Source organism: Amblyraja radiata, chromosome 1 (genome assembly GCF_010909765.2).
Source record: "Amblyraja radiata isolate CabotCenter1 chromosome 1, sAmbRad1.1.pri, whole genome shotgun sequence".
NCBI lineage: Eukaryota > Metazoa > Chordata > Chondrichthyes > Rajiformes > Rajidae > Amblyraja > Amblyraja radiata.
Window position 1 is genome coordinate 49,149,456 of NC_045956.1, and position 20,917 is coordinate 49,170,372.

Sequence of the window (20,917 nt, forward strand, 5' to 3'; positions counted from 1 at the left end):
CCACAGCCTCAGACTAAAAGGACACATCTTTAGAAAGATGATGAAGAGGAATTTCTTTAGCCAGAGGGAAGTGAATCTGCACAATTCATTGCCACAGACGGCTGTGGAGATTATCTCTGGGGATTTTTAAAGAGGAGATTGATATGTTCTTAATTAGTTAAGGTGGCAGAAGTTATGGGAAGAAGACAGGAGAATTGGGTTGAGAAGGAAAGACAGATTAGCCATGATTGAATGGCAGAGTAGCCCCGATGGGCCAAATGGCCTAATTCAGTTCCGATGGCTCAGAGAGAGTCATGCAGTGTGGAAATAGGCCCTATGACCCAACCTGCCCACACCGGCCAACATGTCCCATCTACACTAGTCCCATCTGCCTGTGTTTGCCTTCTAAACCTGTCCTACCCATGTACCTGGTCAAATGTTATTAAAACGTTAAAAATGGCTGCATGTCATTATCTCCCTTTGAGATACAGTCAGCATCGTGCCAAAGCCACAACAGAGAGCAGATGGAAGCTGCTGGAAATGTGGGGACAGTGTAGTAAAATAATCACTCACCTGATCAGCCACGCTGCTGCGTGCCACATTGTCTGGATGGAGGTTTGAGACTGTACACCATCAGCCAGCCCGCAGTACGTGGCAAACCTGCCAAACATTAAAAACAGTGACATATCTCTTTGTGAATACATTGGTATCATTGCAAGCAAGCATGCAAAGGCTATTAAAAGTCACTCAGAACTTTCACGGGGATTGTGCTGATTATCTGCGGGAACTTGGCAGGAGGTCAGCAGAAACCGCTGTGAATTCTTCTGTACAAGTTCCTAAGGGCTAAAGCAGGGGAGTGGAACAACCTCTGAGGAAATTCAGAGCCATTACATTTTAATGAACCATCATAAAGAAAATATTTTTTTATTAGTAATTATGCTTTAATAACAGATTAATATTTATACAATCATATATTTTATCAATCAATCTAAGTTCTGATTTAATGCAGAACACCATTTCTAAGTAAAACTGCAGATGCAGTTAAAGAGTGCATCAAAGGTCTGATTTAATGGTCACCCTGTAGGGAGGACTAGTTACCCACACCCTGGCAGCTGCACCATCTCTTCCTATCTCAAGAAGCCAAAACTAGCAAAAACAACTCACCTGATCGACAATTAATTCATCCTATTGTTCTTGGAATCACTTACTGAATCCATTCCCAAATCTCCCAGTCAAGCCATATCATTCTTATTACCTCCCACCAAGCAATAACTCCGCTAAAAATGACTTACACGACTAACCTCGGCAACTTGAAATAGAATGAGATTAAAACTTCAGGGATTCTCCGGTTAGAGATTAAATTGTATTCATCTGCAGCATCTGTTCGAACCATAGAATTTCCATTGTTAAATGGAGGCACCAAGTCACATCAACAAGTCTGGTCTTGTTACCAATATTTACTCGTACATAAATACTTTGCAAAACATGTAGAACGTTGGTTTGCAGAACGTTGAATACTATTAATACAATGGAACCACAGAGGGCGTAATCAGAATGACGAAATTATCAGGAAACCGAGGGAATAGAGTTTGTGTAAACCAGGAATTTCCTTGGACCACATGTGCAGCAGAAACACCATTCACTCGTGCAAGTGGCATTTTGGCAGTGCATCTGGCTAAACTATGAAAGCAAAACAGATGCAGCTCCGTGGAAATTCTTGATCATAGATAAATAAAACCTATGAAACATCATTCCTGCTGAAGATAACCAAGGGAATTGTTCAGCCAACTTAATAAAGAAGACCCTTAAATATTAAGGGGAAGATGTGCAATACATAGCCCTTAAACCTGAGGATTTTCTACTCTGCACATATATTCTATAAAAAGATTTTAAATGAATTAGAGGGAAAAGACTTGCTTTTAGGTTTCATATTTCACCTCCCTTTTAGGGTGTCTCAAAGCAATTTTCTTCTCAATATGTTGGAAGTGTGGCCCACAGCAAATTGTCAATTGTGCAGAAAACAATGTCAAAATGGAAGCTGAGGAATTCAATGACACAATGTTCCACTGGTATATAATTGAGATTTAAAAAAAATATTTCAGATGTGAAACTTGTTGCCAATCATTTCTGGATTATTTTGCATCAATCTGCCAATTCTACCAGGCATTTCCAGGACTGAAATTCCCATATTGATACTGCACCTAGAGCCCCAGAGAATGACATCATTCTCTGTCTAACACTCCATCTGTCACGTGTGGGGGAACTGAGAAATGGCTGCTCCAAATGACAGTACAACATCCAGCTGGATTGGAGATGAGTGCGTAACTCCTATCTATCTAATGTGAATTCTGTTTGTAGTTTGTCTGGTTGTTTGTTTGTTTGTTTTGTTTGCACAAAGTCCGCGAGCATTGCCACTTTTCATTTCACTGCACATCTCGTATGTGTATGTGACGAATAAACTTGACTTGACTTGAATTACTCCAACACTTTATGTCTATCTTTGGTATAAACCAGCAACTGCAGTTCTTTGCTTCAGCATACAATGCTTTTTCATGTCTCCAGCAAAACTCCATTGTGAAACCCTGAAGTGAGATACCTGTGGGCCACCTGCTGCAAAGGTAATCAAGGACAACTGGATGGGTGCACCAGAAGCTCTAGGGAGGTATCTATTGAAAGAACATAGATAAATAAACCGCAGCTACTCACCTAGTGATTTAGCGGAGTAGACTCGATAGGCCGAATGGCCTACTTCTGCTCGAATGACTTATGATTTATCACAGCTCAGTTGTTCAAGCCCTCTTCCAGAATTCTGCAGCTCCCTCTGCTGTTCTCCTGCCCTCTGCCAGTCTGGAACGGTGCTGAACACAAAGTAAAACAAGTTTTGCTCATTCATCAGTATCCACCTCAGCAACTTGCATTGACTCGAGCCCCCTCAGTTCTTCACATTTACATTTTGACCCATTAAGGGTGTTTAGTTTAGTTTAAGATACAGCATGTAAACAGGCATTTTGAAATACCAAGTTCACACTGACCATCGATCACCCATGCACAATAGTTCCATGTTATTCCACTTCCTCAACCACTCCCTCCACATTAGAGACAATTATGCAGACACCAATTAACCTACAAACCTGCGTGTATTTGGGATGTGGGAGAAAACTGGAGCACCCGGAGGAAAACGACCTGATCACAGGGAGAACGTGCAAACTCCACACCGACAGCACCCGAGGTCAGAATTGAACCCGGGTCTCTGGTGCTGAGAGGCAGTAGCTCTACCACCGTATGCTTAAAGTGATAATACAACATTCAGCTGGCCTGGAGATGATTAGCAACCCCCCATCCTTCAAGCTTGGTAACCACACTGCTGTGGATGATACAGGATGATATTACGCGCTCCATTCCATCCTTCACTCATGCAACTCTACTGAAGAAATTGACCCACTTTCACTCGTTGAGTTGCAATGCAGGGATTACCAATCATCTACCGACCAACAGGATATTATAACTTCAACCATTCTTAAAGGGTGAAAAATGTAAATTTAAGGTATTGGGCGCCTAGAATCAATGCAAGTCTTTGAGGTAACTTCCAGTGAATGAGCAATATTTGATTTACTTTATGATCAGCACAGTTCAAGGCCGGTAAAGGATGGGGGAGCAGGCAAGGCAGCAGCAGAATTATAGAAGGTTTGAGCAACTGAGCCAATATAAATCTGGAGCTGAATGAACTAAAGGTATCAAAAGTTAAAGGGAGAAGGCAGGGGAATAGGATTGAGAGGGAAAGATAGATCAGACATGATTGAACAGTAAAGTCAACTCGATGGACTGAATGTCCTAATTCTGCTCCTACATCTTATGAACATGGGCTCGGGCTCTAACATTCTCTCATCTCTAAAGGGAAAACACAGAAGGGCAGCACAGTGGCACAGCGGTAGGCTCCCGACAGCATCAGAATTGTTGCCTCACACCACCAGAGACCCTGGTTTAATTCTGACCACGGATGCTGTCTGTGTTGAGTTTGTACGTTCTCCCTGTGACCTGCTTGGGTTTTCTCCAGGTGCTCTGGTTTCCGCCCAAACTCCTAAGATGTACGGCTTTGTAGGTTAATTGGCTTAGGTAAAATTGTAAATTTCCCTAGTGTGTAGAATAATGTTGGTGTACGGGGATCGCTGGTGGACCGAAGGGCCTGTTTCTAAATTAAAAAGTAATTCAAAATTAAATTCATATATGAAATTAAATTAAGCACACGAGATTCAATACGCTGTATGACTAGTCATTGTCTTACATACATTCACTTTCTTTCATCTGTCATTTCTATTTTGATCTCTGTGTACTTCGCCATTTCTAATAACGTAAGATAGGATTCCTTAAATGTTTTTAGCTTCCTAAAATGATCCATGGGAAAATCTAGATACAAGGAACTGCCGATGCTGGTTTACAAAAAAGGATACAAAGTGCCGGAGGAACTCAGTGGGCTAGACAGCACCTCTGGAGAACATGGATAGACATTTTGGGTTGGGACTGAAGAAGGTGGTAGAAGCAGGGTGCAATTACAATCTTTAAAAGACATTTGGACAGGGTATGTTTATAGGAAAGGTTTAGAGGGTTATGCAGGAAACACAGGCAAATGGGACAAGCTCAGGTAATCAGCACGGATAAGTTGGACCCGAGAGCCTGTTTTTGTGATATATAACTCTGTGATCCTAAGCACTTTGCAGAAGAATTAGAAGAAAATAGAACAGTAAAAGATGCTAAGCAGGGCAGCGGGTACCTGGGTACAATACCGACTATGGGTGCTGTTTGTACAGAGTTTGTACATTCTCCCCGTGACCCGTGTGGGTTTTCTCTGGGATCTTCGGTTTCCTCCCACACTCCAAAGGCGTATAAGTTTGTAGGCTGATTGGCTTGGTAAAAATTGTAAATTGTCGCTCGTGTGTCTAGGATAGCATTAGTGTGCGGGGATCGTTGGTTTGTGCGGAGTCGGTGGGCCGAAGGGCCTGTTTCCGCGCTGAAAAGGGCGGAAACAGGAAAAGGGCGGAAACTAAGCTAAAAGGGACTGTGCGCTACGCCAATATGAACACAAGTAACAGTGACAATCATTTGCATTCTCAAAAACATACGGTTGTATTTCATAACTTTGGGATGTTTGCAGATATTGATGGGGTGATTGGCTGGACTGGGTCAAATGGAAGGGGGAGTTCCAAAATTGTTCAGGATATCCCGTCATTAATTTGAGCCTCACAGCAAAAGCACTGCTGGTCTGCATTTTTTTCTTGTAATCATTCAGCTCTTTATGTTCATACTTCTTCCTAAAAGAGCTAAAATTACATCCTCTCTGGAAGCCAAGATGGAGAAGAGTACAACAAAACTAGACAAGTTCTGTGTTAAATGAAGAATCATCCTGAAGTCAATAGGACACCAATTATTACTCCATGATTTTTCTCCATCAGTGCCCGTTGCTGATCCATGGCTCTCGTTATATATCAGCACCCCATATTTGGATCCCATTTCTTGATAGGAATTAAGAACCATTGGAGCAGAGGATAGCTTGTGGTCATCAGCAACCATCTCTAAGGACCAACACAACAGACAGGAACCATTACTACAGCTGTGGAACCACACTCATTGCCTTAAGGGTTTCAACCCAAAATGTCACCGATCCAGGTTCTCCAGAAATGCTGCCAGACCCACTATTCTGGCACTTTGTGCTTTTTTTTGTGAAACTGCATCTGCAGTTCCTTGTTTCTCCAGACTCATTGTATGTGGTTGCAAATTAAGTGAATATCGAGTAAAGGGGTACATGGAATTTAAGTTGCCCTGAGTGAATACAGCAATGGAACAATCGTGTACGACTCTGAGATGTCTTTTCTGACTGTTACTATGAAGAAAGCTTAACGCACCCATGAGGAATGACTGGAGTAAGTGGGCTTTCAATCTGGTGAAGTGGGGTCTGAGAGACGCCAAACATATGGAGGCATTTGAAATAGATTTGAGCATGAATTTGGGTCAATATATTAAACTGCAAGACTAAAGCATAGGAAGATGGGTTCAAACTAGTTTAAAAAAAGGCACATTCACAACAGCCACTTGGAACATCTTCACACGCTGACTGGTCCACATATGGAATGGATTCCACAGAAAGGGGAAAGAAGCAAAAGAACTGGAATTATTTAAGAAATAATTGGAAATTCCAATGAAAAAGATGGGCTAAACGCCTCTCACCATCATTATTTATGAAATAAATAATTGGATAACCATTTTTGCCACCTGGCCAAGCACAGCTGCAAGCTTTAGAGAATCACAAATCTAAGTCCGTTTGCAATGAAGTCCAGCCAGCACTCACCAGAATCTGTGCAAAACTCCCTGCTGTTAAAACTTAGTAAGGTATGTATTGTATACCCATAAAAACACTGCACATTGGGGAGACGGGGGGGGGGGGGGGGGGGGCAGATTGGGGGGGGGGGGGGGGGGGGGGGGGAGAAAGAAAAGAGGGTGAGCTTGCCAAGGCATTACTCAAATAACACACAGGCATGAAGTGCTGAAATCCTGTCCTTTGGGGAATGCCATTACAGCAGTCCACTTGATAGCAAACCTAAAAATCCAGGATATGGTGCGAACTGAATTATGAAAACAAGCAAAGGGCAGAGTCAGGAAGCAGTGAAATCTTCCAAACAGCCAACATAGCTCTTCTGAATCATTCTGGTCATGAGTTATGGAACTCACAGCACTCAAACACTTATGTTCAGGGTCTAGTAACCCTTTTATCAGCTTACTTTATGGTTAAGGTACTTAAAAGGCAAGAGACAGCTTGAAGATAAATATAAGGCGTTTTACTGACATAAGCTGAGAAAGTGTCACACTAAGTCCAATGTAATACGTTTGTTATCTTTGAAAGTTTCAGCAGAGGCAAATAATGTACCCTAATCCACCACTGCTTTTTTTCCTCCTTTCTTTCCTCTTCAGGACTGATCTCTATTTTTCCTTTTCTATTTATAAATGCTTGGAGTTCACCTTTCTATTTCAGAGCAGAGATGTACAGCATGAAGCATGAAGCATGTAGAAAATTATTATTATTTTTTTTTTAAAGGATGGTTCTTGGTGGTTTTGTTCCATTGAGATGAATCTTCTTGGGCTGGAGTCTATGTTTCTGGGCTGTCAACTAAAGGGCCTGTCCCACTTCCCCGAGTTATTCACAAATTCTCCCGAGTTATTCACAAATTCTCCCGAGGTTTCCCCTTGATTCAAACTCGCAGAATGTTCGTAACGAGTCCGTAGGGGGCCATAGGTGTCCGTTGATATATCGTAGCGGCTCGTTATGTATCGTACTCTGGGCTATTTTTTTACTTTTGGACATTTTTTATCAGGCTGGAAAAAACGTCCCGACTTACCTGATGCCCCGAGTACCCACGGCTGGCATAACGAGCCGCTACGATGTATCCACAGACACCTACAGCCTCATTACAAACATTCTGCGAGTTTGAATCAAGGGGAAAACTCGGGAGAATTCGTGAATAACTCGGGAAAGTGGGACAGGCCCTTAATGAGACTTCATTAAAACATGAATTTCTTTGCATGTGCTTCTAAATTGGAACATCCAAGACCTGCGAGGCATGGGCAATTTGGGCCGAAGGGTCTGTCTCCATGCTGTATGACTATGACTCTACTGTACCATGGATGGTGCTCCACCTGCCAATGCAATTTGCTATTGTACTTCACAGGAAGCCCAGCATGAAGTATTTATTTGCTGAGATTCCCAGCACTACATGGACTCTGATCACACAATGGATCAGGTTTAGTGAAAATGGACACACTCAAATGGATCACGCAGCATGTCTGGAGAAAAGTAATAGGTGACGTTTCAGGTCAGAATCCTTCTTCAGACTTCGATCTAGTGATCAGACTAGTGTTAGATTGGAGATTCCAATCGTTTTAATAGTGATTGTGGACTAGGAGGCAAACCTGGGGCTAAATATTTTTAATACATTTTTTATAGTATTTTCAAATACTTTAGTATTATTTGATTTACTAAAAGAAGTTCTGAGGTAATTGTTTAAATTCTAAACAGCTTTTGAATGCATCTGAATGTCAGGGATGTTTAAAAATGGTTACATTCACTTGCTCTACCCCAGAATTCAATCTGTTAGAGGCTGTCAATATATTCAGCACATTGTGCTCCTCTTGTTCTATCCCACCCGAGGCTCAGTCATTGCTGAGAACAAGCTCCTGGATGTAGAGGGTTGAAGGACATCACTCCCTATTACCATTGCCTAATAAATTCAACTAGTTCAGAATATTGCGCGGCTTAAATCAAATCAAATCAAATCGGCTTGCAGACAACCATCCGAGATGACGGGGCATCAGGATCAAAGATCTTATAGCAGAGCAAGATAGTCCACTCGACGAAAAAGCCGTAGTAGGGTCATGGGTAATCTTCAGCACCATTTCCGTAACCGGCTTCCGTCTCCGCCAACTTTGGACGTTATAGCGGAGCAAAGATACTAGTGCGGAGACGGAAGCCGGTAACGGACACATCCTCGTAAAAATCAATGATCTTTGGTAAAAATCATCCTTAAGTTAGACATCATTTGTTAATCTTGCTCAAAACTAATTTTATTTTGTTAAATACTTCATTTAGATAACCCCACCATTATAGACATATCTCATTCCATTCTCTGGCTATTGGGAAGACCAGACCCATTTTAATGATGAAAAGCATTTCCATAGACACAAAAAAACATTAAGGAACATTCCAAGAGTAGAGCAACTGGAATCATCATATTGCTATTATTTTACCAAATACTGCAGTTGTGAACAGTGTGATTAGATGAATTACAGAGTGCAAGCTTAATACAAACATCAACTCAAACACAGCACATGAGCCATTTAAAATGGGGTTTTTTAAACATTAAAAAAGAAAATTAACAGAAATATAATTTATTAACATATTAATCATTAACAAAAAAATAACAGAATTATGATTTATGAATCTAACCCTATATCACACACACACACACAAACTGTTCCCCCGCAACGCTGATTACACTGCGAGATGGATAACCAGTCGGGTCGAGTTTGCTGAAATGGCCAAAGATAAAGCCGACGTTCCGCTCCGTTGCGTACTGCACGTCAGCCCATTGGCGCAACATCAACCGCCCCAACTTCTCCACTCCCCTGTCTCACTCCAATCTCTTCCCCCCCTGAACGTACGGCCATCGACTTACTCCGCAACAACCCAGATTGGGTTATCAAACCCGCCGACAAGGGAGGTGCCGTGGTAGTCTGGCGCGTCGATCTCTACAAAGCTGAGGCCATGCGCCAACTCTCGGACACCTCCTCCTACTTATCCCTGGACCATGACCCCACTGACGAGCTCCAGGCCACTATCTCTAGCACCATCACCGACTTCATCAACTCCAACGCCCTGCCCCCCCGAGCCTCCAACTTCATCGTTCCCCAGCCACGCACGGCCCGATTTTACCTTCTCCCCAAAGTCCACAAACCTGACTGTCTCGGTAGACCCATTGTCTCTGCCTGTTCGTGCCCTACCGAACTCATTTCCACGTACCTCGACTCCATCCTATCCCCCTTGGTTAAATCCCTCCATACCTATGTTCAAGACACCTCAGACACTCTCCGTTGTCTCCGCGCATTCCATTCTCTAGGCCCCCATCCCCTCATCTTCACCATGGACGTCCAGTCACTCTACACCTCCATCCCCCACCAGGATGGTCTCAAAGCCCTCCGGTTCTTCCTCGAGCAACCTATAAACGTCCACTGATACTCTCCTCCGCCTAGCGGAGTTGGTCCTTACCCTCAATAACTTCTCGTTTGACTCCTCCCATTTCCTCCAAATACAAGGCGTAGCTATGGGCACGCGCACGGGCCCCAGCTACGCCTGCCTCTTTGTCGGATACTTCGAACAATCCTTGATCGAGGTGTACCAGGGCCCCATCCCCGATCTCTACCTCCGCTACATCAACGACTGCTTTGGTGCCACCTCCTGCACCCACACACAACCCCTGTCTTCATCCACTTCACCACTAACTTCCATCCGGCACTCAAATACACCTGGACCATTTCCGACACTTCCCTACCATTCCTTGACCTCACTATCTCCATCGCAGGTGATAGATTTCTGACCGACATCCACTATAAACCCACTGGCTCCCATGGCTATCTGGACTACACTTCTTCCCACCCTGCTTCCTGTAAGGACTCCATCCTCTACTCCCAATTCCTCCGTCCACGCCGCATTTGCTCCCAGGATGAGGTGTTCCACACCAGGGCATCGGAAATTTCCTCATTCTTCAGGGAACGGGGGTTCCCCTCCCCTACCATAGATGAGGCTCGCACCAGGGTCTCTTCCATACCCCGCAGCACTGCTCTCTCTCCCCATCCCCGCACTCGCAACAAGGGCAGAGTCCCCCTAGTCCTCACCTTCCACCCCACCAGCCGTCACATACAACAAGTAATCCTCTGTCAGTTTCGCAACCTCCAACTTGACCCCACCACTCGCCACATCTTCCCATTTCCCCCCCCCCCGTCTGCTTTCCACAAAGACCGCCCCATCCGTAACTCCCTGGTCAATTCTTCCCTTCCCTCCCGTACCACCCCCTCCCCGGGCACTTTCCCTTGCAACCGCAAGAGATGCTACACTTGTCACTTTACCTCCCCCCTCGACTCCATTCAAGCACCCAAGCAGTCGTTCCAGGTGTGACAGAGGTTCACCTGCATCTCCTCCAACCTCATCTATTGCATCCGCTGCTCTAGATGTCAGCTGATCTACATCGGTGAGACCAAGTGTAGGCTTGGCGATCGTTTCGTCGAACACCTCCGCTCGGTTCGCATTAACCAACCTGACCTCCCGGTGGCTCAGCACTTCAACTCCCCCTCCCATTCTGAATCCCACCTCTCTGTCCTGGGCCTCATCCATGGCCAGAGTGAGGCCCACCGGAAATTGGAGGAACAGCACCTCATATTCTGCTTGGGGAGTCTGCATCCTGGTAGCATGAACATTGAATTCTCCCAATTCTGTTAGCCCTTGCTGTTTCCTCCCCTTCCTATCTCTCCCTCAGCCCTCGGGCTCCTCCTCCTCCTTTCTTCTCCCCCCCATCAGTCTGAAGAAGGGTTTCGGCCAGAAACATTGCCTATTTCCTTCGCTCCATAGATGCTGCTGCACCCGCTGAGTTTCTCCAGCTTTGTTGTGTACCTTCGATTTTCCAGCATCTGCAGTTCCTTCTTAAACAGCCCATTGGATTTAGCAGGAGTGGACTATCTTGCTCCGCTATGGACTATCTTGCTCCGCTATCTTTGATCAGGCCGGCACAACATCTTATTGTCTCGTTTATTGTCACATGTATCGAGGTACAGGGAAAACCTTTTGGTCACGTGCTAACCAGTCAGCGCAAAGACATTAAACCTTCCTGTGTCCGAATTGCTGATTGAAGATTTGGCCGCAATCATTGCAAGACTCTGCCTTCATCGAGCAAAGGGGATGTGAGAAGAACCATCTCCTTCCATCTGCGCTTGACAAACCAGACTGCTCGTGGTTGAATGTTACAGGGTTTCACAGCTCTGACCCAAACCATCACCTGTGTATCACTGACTCCTGAGTTTACTGTTGAATGTACAAAGAGTCTTGTGTTGTAGCTTCATCAGGTTGTTAACCTCATTATCAGGTACGCCTTGTCTCATCTACATTCTGTAATGAACCCGTGTTGGCTTTCTCCCCTGACGGTGATGGAAGAGTGAAATTGATCCACACACGACTATGGCTGGTTCTGTTGGACAATTAAAGGAAACTATTCTCTGTTCTGATGAGTGGATGGCTGAAAGACTAGGGAGCAAAAGGTTAAAAATTTCACCCAAAAGATGCAAGGACGTGAAAGCAAAAGATTTTAGTTTAGCTTGCTGTCATGTGTACCAAGCTACAGTAAAAAGCCTTTTTGTTGCGTGCTATCCAGTCAGTGGAAAGACCATACATGATTACAATCAAGCCATCCACAGTATACTGGCCTGTATTCGCTGGAGTTTAGATGAATGAGGGGGAGCCTAATTTAAACTTACCGAATAGTGAAAGGCCTGGATAGAATGGATGCGGCAAGGATATTTCTACTAGTGGGAAAGTCTAGGACCAGAGACCATAGCCTCAGAATAAAAAGTCGTCCCTTAAGAAAGAAGATGAGGAGGAATTTATTTTGTCAGAAGGAGGTGAATCTGTGGAATTCATTGCCACTGAAGGCTGTGGAGGCCAAGTCGATGGATATTTTTAAGGTGGAGTTTGATAGGTTCTTGATTAGTACGGGTGTCATGGATTATGGGAAGAAGACAGGAGAATGGGATTTAGAGGGAAAGTTAGATCAACCATGATTGAATGTTGGAGTAGACTTGATAGGGCAAATGGCCTAATTTTGCTCCTATAACTTCGGAACCTTTTGAAGTGTACAGATACAGGAGAAAGGGAATAACATTTATAGCACAAAGTCCAGTAAAGTCCAATTGAAGATAGTCTGAGGATCTCCAGAGGTAAATGGCAGGTCAGGACCGCTCTTTAGGTGGTGATAAGATGGTTCAGTTGCCTGATAACAGCTGGAAAGAAACTGTCCCTGCATTTTTAAAACACGCATCTCTGGTGTTGTACATTAGAATCATGCAGAACAATCTTAAATCTCAACACATGCATTTTAACGCACTTTTTCATTTCCATAAAATAAAGTATCCATGCACTTTTAAGTGTCCTAAAATCTAACAAGTTCACTGATTCAGTTTAGGAGGGAAATCCTTTACCTGTACCTAGTTTAGCTTCGATACAGGTTCTAACTCGCATCTTAACTCTCCTCCAAAGAGGCCTGGCAACCTATTCAGTTGCAAACCAGAGGAGACCACTGCAAATAATAATTAAAACAGCTGGATTGTCCAGCTGTGCACTGAATGAGGATGCAACTAAAGGCTCTCCCAGCATAATCAACCCTGCAAAGTTCTCCTTGGAAATATCCAGGGACCCATGTCAATATTGACACAGCTCTCTCACACAGACAAGCCCAGCAACAAGTTGTCATGGGTATTTCCATATCCTGTAAGTATAACTGTAAATCGTGACCATTGGGCCTTTGAAGTGTGTGATTAATTAGACAAACTCACTCTTGCGTGAAGGATAACAATGGTTGCTTTCTTTTTACTACTACACACAAGATACTGGGCATGCTCAAGTCTGTGGTCTTAAAGAGAAGAACATTATAGTCTTAAAGGGAAAATACGCACAGTGTTTATATAAGGAGACAAATGTACTAGCACAGTATAAATAAAGATCAGTTCATATCCCCTGCCCCATGGAACAGCACAGCACAGGAACAGGCCTTTGACCTACAATGTCTGTGCCAAACATGATGTCAAGACAAACTCTTATCTGACTGCACATAATCCATGTAACTCCATTCCACTCCTAATGTGCCTATCTAATAAGTCTTAAATAGCACTATCATATCTGCCTCCCCCACCACTCCTGGCAGCGTGTTCCAGGCACTCATCACCTTTGTAATGGCAGATTTTGTAAACCTTGTGTAAAAAAAAAAAAAAAAACACTTGCCTCACATCTTGAAATTTACCCCTCTCACATTAAAGCTATGCCCTCTGATATTTGATATTTCCATCCTGGGAAACGGGTCCCATCTAATCTACCCTATCTGTGCCTCTCTTCATTTTATATATATTCTATCAGGTCCCCCTTCAACTGATATTCCAGGGAAAACAATCCAAGTCTGGCCAACCTTGCCTTGTAGCTAATACCCTTTAATCCAGTCATCATTCTGGTAAGCCTCCTCTGCACTCCTTCCAAAACCTTCACATCCTTCCTCTATTGGGGTGACCAGAATGGCACACAATTCTCCAAATGGCTCCTAACCAAAGTCCTATAAAGCCACATCATAACGGTCTGACTCTTCAAAACAATGCCCTCCTTAAAGGAGGTAAGCATACCATATGCCCCTTTTACCACTCTTGGAACCCTTTTTAACACTATCTACTTGTGTTTCCATTTCCAAGGAGTTATGGACTAAGTCCCCAAGAGCCCTCTGTACATCAATGCTGTTAAGGGTGACTGAATGGGCCTAATTTTGCTCTATAGCTTATGAACAATTCCTTGATGACCTTACCGAAAAGCAAGGTGTATAGCACTTTGTGTTGGTGACTACAAACTAAAAATGCAATTACCTTTCAGCACATGACATTGGGAAAGTACAATCATAGGTTCAACACAAGGGTGGCAAGTGGCTAAGCTGGTAGAGTTGCTGCCGCACAGCGCCAGAGACCCGGGTTTGAACCTGACCTTGAGTGCTGTCTGAATGGAATGTGCACAATCTCCCTGTAACCGCGTGGGTTTCTTCCCATATCCCAAAGGCGTGCGGGTTTGTAGGTTAATTGGTCTATGTAAATTGCTGAGAAAGTGGGTATCTTTAGGACATGTGAATATAGAAACAATGGCCAAAATGACGGCACTAAGTAGAACTGAAGCGGTTACATAGCAAGATATTACTCTATAACAAATTGCCATTTCCTTTGCTTAGTTAGAGAGGGGCAATAGTGAAGATTGTTTAAAGTTTGTTCACATCATGTTGACAGCTATTGATTCATGAGTTGCACATGTTCACATCCAGCCGAAGCTGAGTGCTTTTACACATGCAGTGAATAACAAATGAGTAATCAGAATCGTTAGAATTGTTGTTGACCTCTGCATCAGCTTTAACGTTTGTTACATTATCTGATGAGTTTTGGTGCACTGGGTCTGCTGAACAACAAACTCTTCGAAAAGAAATTTTCTGTACAAATTGAACTGTTTCTCATTAACTGCTTTGCGAGATAATCAGCCACCATGATAACACCACTGTATTGTGCTCTGCTTATCCTGATGATATCGGCATTCCAATTCTCTGACAATTTCAGACAAAAAGCTTTTTCCTACAGGTTAACTTTTCATCTGATCCTGTTCACAATTATACTTTGTGACCCGTGCACCTCAACTGCTCCGACCTTGAAAAGTAACAATGATCTGATTAACTTAAGTAGTTCAGGCAGTTTAATATGCTTTCCAGGGGACTTTTTTCTAAACTACTTTGATATATATCTTTCAGTATTCTGTATTTTCCACCCAAGTTCAGAAATCTCTTAGTTTAATCTTAGTTTAATTTAGATTTAAGATGCAACAAGGGAGCAGGTCCTTCAGCCCACTGAGTCCACGATGACTATCAATCATCTGTTCTTTCTAGTTCTATGTTATCCCACTTGATAGGGGCGATTTTTACAGTGGTCAATTAACCTACAAACCCACATGTCTTTGGGATATCGGAGGAAACCAGAGTGCCTGGAAGAAACCCAAGTGGTCACAGGAAGAATGTGCAAACTCCACATGGCCAACACAAAAGGTCAGGACTCAGAACTGCTGTAGCTTTGGGAGCAACAACAGCAGCAGGAGTTTAGCAAGAGATACGACTGATTGGCTCTAGCCCAAGTGGGAGGAGAGAAGTGAAAACAGTTAAAGTACAGGTCAAGGACAGGCAGACTTGACTCAGAACTGCTGTAGCTTTGGGAGCAACAACAGCAGCAGGAGTTTAGCAAGAGATACGACTGATTGGCTCTAGCCCAAGTGGGAGGAGAGAAGTGAGTCAGTGCTGGGAAAACAGTTGAAAACTGAGGAATTTGGTTTGTAAATTGGTAAATCAGGCAATTTATCAGTCAATTTAAGCAAGACTGCTCTTAGCGAGCGGCAGTGAGTGAGCGGCCTTGCGAGGGAAGTGCCCTGTGAGGGAAGTGCCCTGTGAGGGAAGTGCCCTGTGAGGGAAGTGTGAGTCTTTGGCTCGAGAGTCTTCGGAGAGGAGGCTGAGGAGAGGAGACTACGCAAAACACTGCAGAGGGAGAGACGAAAGAAGGAGATGTCAGGCAAGCTGATTCAGTGTGATGCTTGCAGTATGTGGGAGGTCAAGGACACCGCTGGTGCCTCTGGCTGCTACAAATGCGAAAAGTGCATCCAGGTAGAGCTCCTGAAGGGCCGTGTTGGGGAACTGGAGAAGCAAGTGGATGACCTACGGTTCGTCCGAGAAACTGAGTCGTTCCTCGACAAGTCCTACAGTACGATTGTTACACCTAAGGTACTGGAAGAGAGAAGGTGGGAGACAGTGAGAACGGGAGGGAAGCATGGAATGCCAACGTCCTCGGGTGTTGTACCTCTTGTGAACAGGTTCACCCACTTAGAAGCTGTCGGGACAGAAGAGGTGTTTACACTGGGCGGCGGACTGGCTTGTGATGCGAATAGGGCTGTTGAGCCAAAACCAAAAAGGCCTAAGGCAGGCAACGCCATTGTAGTAGGAGACTCCATTGTGAGAGGTACGGACAGGGGTTTCTGCGGCAACAGACGGGATGCGAGGATGGTGTGCTGCCTTCCTGGTGCCAGGATCCAGGATGTCACGGACAGAGTGCAGAAAATCCTCAAGGGCGAAGGTGAACATCTGGAAGTGGTAGTGCATGTCGGCACAAACGATGTCGGAAAGAAGGGGATGAATATTCTGCAGCGTGACTTTAGAGAGCTCGGAAAAATGCTGAAAAGCAGGACCTCCAGGGTTGTTATCTCCGGTTTGCTTACAGTTCCTCGTGCTGGCGAGAGCAGGAACAGGGAGATACGGGACCTGAACGTGTGGCTGAGGAACTGGTGCACGGGGCAGGGATTTAGATTCTTAGATCACTGGGATCTGTTTTGGGGTAAGGGGGAACTGTACAAAAGGGACGGATTGCATCTTAACAGGTGTGGGACCAGCATTCTGGCAGGCAGGTTTGCCACTGCTACACGGGTGGTTTTAAACTGAATAAGGGGGGTGGGGTGTCGAATGGGCTAGTGGAGGATGGAGTTAAAGGGAAAGGGTTTCTTAAATGTGTGAGCGTAGAGACAGAGGGGTGTAAAATGAAGGTAGAAGCAATAGGTAGCAAGGTGAAAAGTGGCAGGCCGGAAAATCCAGGGCAAAAATCAAAAAGGGCCACTTTTCAACAAAATTGTATAAGGGGTAAGAGTGTTGTAAAAACAAGCCTGAAGGCTTTGTGTCTCAATGCAAGGAGCATTCGTAATAAGGTGGATGAGTTGAATGTGCAGATAGCTATTAATGACTATGATATAGTTGGGATCACGGAGACATGGCTCCAGGGTGACCAAGGCTGGGAGCTGAACATCCAGGGATATTCAATATTCAGGAGGGATAGAGAGAAAGGAAAAGGAGGTGGGGTAGCGTTGCTGATTAGAGAGGAGATTAACGCAATGGAAAGGAAGGACATTAGTTTGCAGGATGTGGAATCGGTATGGGTAGAGCTGCGAAACACTAAGGGGCAGAAAACGCTGGTGGGTGTTGTGTACAGGCCACCTAACACTAGTAGTGAAGTTGGAGATGGTATCAAACAGGAAATTAGAAATGCGTGCGACAAAGGCAAAACCGTTATAATGGGTGACTTCAATCTACATATAGATTGGGTGAATCAAATTGGCAAGGGTGCTGAGGAAGAGGATTTTTTGGAATGTATGCGGGATAGTTATCTAAATCAACATGTAGAGGAACCAACGAGAGAGCATGCTATTTTAGACTGGGTATTGAGTAATGAGGAAGGGTTAGTTAGCAGTCTTGTTGTACGTGCCCCCTTGGGCAAGAGTGACCATAATATGGTTGAGTTCTTCATTAGGATGGAGAGTGACATTGTTAATTCAGAAACAATGGTTCTGAACTTAAAGAAAGGTAACTTTGAGGGTATGAGACGTGAATTGGCCAAGATTGACTGGCAATTAATTCTAAAAGGGTTGACGGTGGATATGCAATGGAAGACATTTAAAGACTGCATGGATGAACTACAAAAATTGTTCATCCCAGTTTGGCAAAAGAATAAATCAGGGAAGGTAGTGCATCCGTGGATAACAAGGGAAATCAGGGATAGTATCAAAGCGAAGGATGATGCGTACAAATTAGCCAGAAAAAGCAGCATACCGGAGGACTGGGAGAAATTCAGAGACCAGCAGAGGAGGACAAAGGGCTTAATTAGGAAAGGAAAAATAGATTATGAAAGAAAACTGGCAGGGAACATAAAAACTGACTGCAAAAGATTTTATAGATATGTGAAAAGAAAGAGATTAGTTAAAACAAATGTAGGTCCCTTGCAGTCAGAAACAGGTGAGTTGATCATGGGGAACAAGGATATGGCGGACCAATTGAATAACTACTTTGGTTCCGTTTTCACTAAGGAAGACATAAATAATCTGCCGGAAATAGCAGGGGACCGCGGGTCAAAGGAGTTGGAGGAATTGAGTGAAATCCAGGTTAGCCGGGAAGTGGTGTTGGGTAAATTAAATGGATTAAAGGCCGATAAATCCCCAGGGCCAGATAGGCTGCATCCCAGAGTACTTAAGGAAGTAGCTCCAGAAATAGTGGATGCATTAGTAATAATCTTTCAAAACTCTTTAGATTCTGGAGTAGTTCCTGAGGATTGGCAGGGTAGCAAATGTAACCCCACTTTTTAAGAAGGGAGGGAGAGAGAAAACGGGGAATTACAGACCAGTTAGTCTAACATCGGTAGTGGGGAAACTGCTAGAGTCAGTTATTAAAGATGGGATAGCAGCACATTTGGAAAGTGGTGAAATCATTGGACAAAGTCAGCATGGATTTACAAAAGGTAAATCATGTCTGACGAATCTTATAGAATTTTTCGAGGATGTAACTAGTAGCGTGGATAGGGGAGAACCAGTGGATGTGGTGTATCTGGACTTCCAGAAGGCTTTCGACAAGGTCCCACATAAGAGATTAGTTTACAAACTTAAAGCACACGGCATTGGGGGTTCAGTATTGATGTGGATAGAGAACTGGCTGGCAAACAGGAAGCAAAGAGTAGGAGTAAACGGGTCCTTTTCACAATGGCAGGCAGTGACTAGTGGGGTACCGCAAGGCTCAGTGCTGGGACCCCAGCTATTTACAATATATATTAATGATCTGGATGAGGGAATTGAAGGCAATATCTCCAAGTTTGCGGATGACACTAAGCTGGGGGGCAGTGTTAGCTGTGAGGAGGATGCTAGGAGACTGCAAGGTGACTTGGATAGGCTGGGTGAGTGGGCAAATGTTTGGCAGATGCAGTATAATGTGGATAAATGTGAGGTTATCCATTTTGGTGGCAAAAACAGGAAAGCAGACTATTATCTAAATGGTGGCCGACTAGGAAAAGGGGAGATGCAGCGAGACCTGGGTGTCATGGTACACCAGTCATTGAAAGTGGGCATGCAGGTGCAGCAGGCAGTGAAGAAAGCGAATGGTATGTTAGCTTTCATAGCAAAAGGATTTGAGTATAGGAGCAGGGAGGTTCTACTGCAGTTGTACAGGGTCTTGGTGAGACCACACCTGGAGTATTGCGTACAGTTTTGGTCTCCAAATCTGAGGAAGGACATTATTGCCATAGAGGGAGTGCAGAGAAGGTTCACCAGACTGATTCCTGGGATGTCAGGACTGTCTTATGAAGAAAGACTGGATAGACTTGGTTTATACTCTCTAGAATTTAGGAGATTGAGAGGGGATCTTATAGAAACTTACAAAATTCTTAAGGGGTTGGACAGGCTAGATGCAGGAAGATTGCTCCCGATGTTGGGGAAGTCCAGGACAAGGGGTCACAGCTTAAGGATAAGGGGGAAATCCTTTAAAACCGAGATGAGAAGAACTTTTTTCACACAGAGAGTGGTGAATCTCTGGAACTCCCTGCCACAGAGGGTAGTCGAGGCCAGTTCATTGGCTATATTTAAGAGGGAGTTAGATGTGGCCCTTGTGGCTAAGGGGATCAGATGGTATGGAGAGAAGGCAGGTACGGGATACTGAGTTGGATGATCAGCCATGATCATATTGAATGGCGGTGCAGGTTCGAAGGGCCGAATGGCCTACTCCTGCACCTAATTTCTATGTTTCTATGAAACCTGGTGATCATTGGTTGCCACTGATTCAGTGGGCTGAAGGGCCTGTTTCCATGCTGTGTTACCGGGGCAGCACAGTGCAGCAGCAGTAGAGTTGCTGCCTTTCAGCACCAGACACCCAATTTCAATCCTGACTTACGGGTGTTGTCTGTACGGAGCTTGTACATTCTCCCTGCGACCGGGTGGGTTTCCTCCCACATTCCAAAGATGTGCTGGTGTGTAGGTGAATTGGTTTTCTTACGATGTAGGACAGAACTGGTGTATAGGTGATCTCTGGTGGGTGTAGACTCGGTGGGCCGTAGGTCTGTTTCCTCTATGTATCGCTAAACTAAACTAGGTCTTTGACACTGTGAGGCAGCAGTTCTACGAGCATCGCAACAGAATTCGTGAGCAGCGCTGGTGAACAAAGTGGTTACTGTCGAGGAAATTGACTTGAAGGAAAATTAAAGGAAAAATGGCGACCGAGTTTCGCTTCAAGATATTTACCATGGAGAGATCCATGGATATTTAGCCAAATGTATCTGCTCGACATTGTGCAGGAATGAACTGCAAATGCTGGTTTACACTGAAGATAGACACAAACCGCTGGAGTAACTCAGCGGGTAACTCCCCTGACTTTCAGTCTGAAGAAGGGTCTCGACCTGAAACGTCACCCATTCCTGTACGCCAGAGATGCTGCCTGACCCGCTGAGTTACTCCAGCATTTTGTGTCCACCTTCTGCTTGACATTGCTTGGCTCACTCATGTTCTAACCAGGTTTGGCATTAGATTATAACGTTTGCTTGGCAACTGCAGTTAACTCGCAGACAAGCTCAGTTACAGACACTGCAGAGTTAACTAGCAGATACGCTCAGCTACAGACACAGCTTGCAAAGATCCTACATTCTATTTAAAATATAAATATAAATTGCATTGCGAGTGGTTCTCTCACAAGATGTTCAAAGCAACAGCAACTGTACTTCCAGCTTTTGT

At 44.3% G+C, this 20,917-nt stretch overlaps 1 protein-coding gene across 4 annotated transcripts in view; it reads right to left on the reverse strand.

Annotated features, from left to right (window-relative positions):
- The window catches only part of thsd4 (thrombospondin type 1 domain containing 4), a 558,240-nt gene that overhangs the window by 487,819 nt on the left and 49,504 nt on the right, over positions 1-20,917 (reverse strand). For 3 of the 4 annotated variants that reach the window (XM_033021503.1, XM_033021512.1, XM_033021494.1), the window contains exons 2-3: positions 2,686-2,837; positions 553-640 (exon numbers count right to left, since the gene is read on the reverse strand). In XM_033021503.1, the coding sequence (XP_032877394.1) occupies positions 553-581 (29 nt within the window). In that variant the 5' untranslated portion in view covers positions 582-640; positions 2,686-2,837. Of the gene's footprint in view, positions 1-552; positions 641-757; positions 816-1,280; positions 1,311-2,685; positions 2,838-20,917 lie in introns of those variants that run through there. The other variant, XM_033021522.1, reaches the window with a different exon arrangement.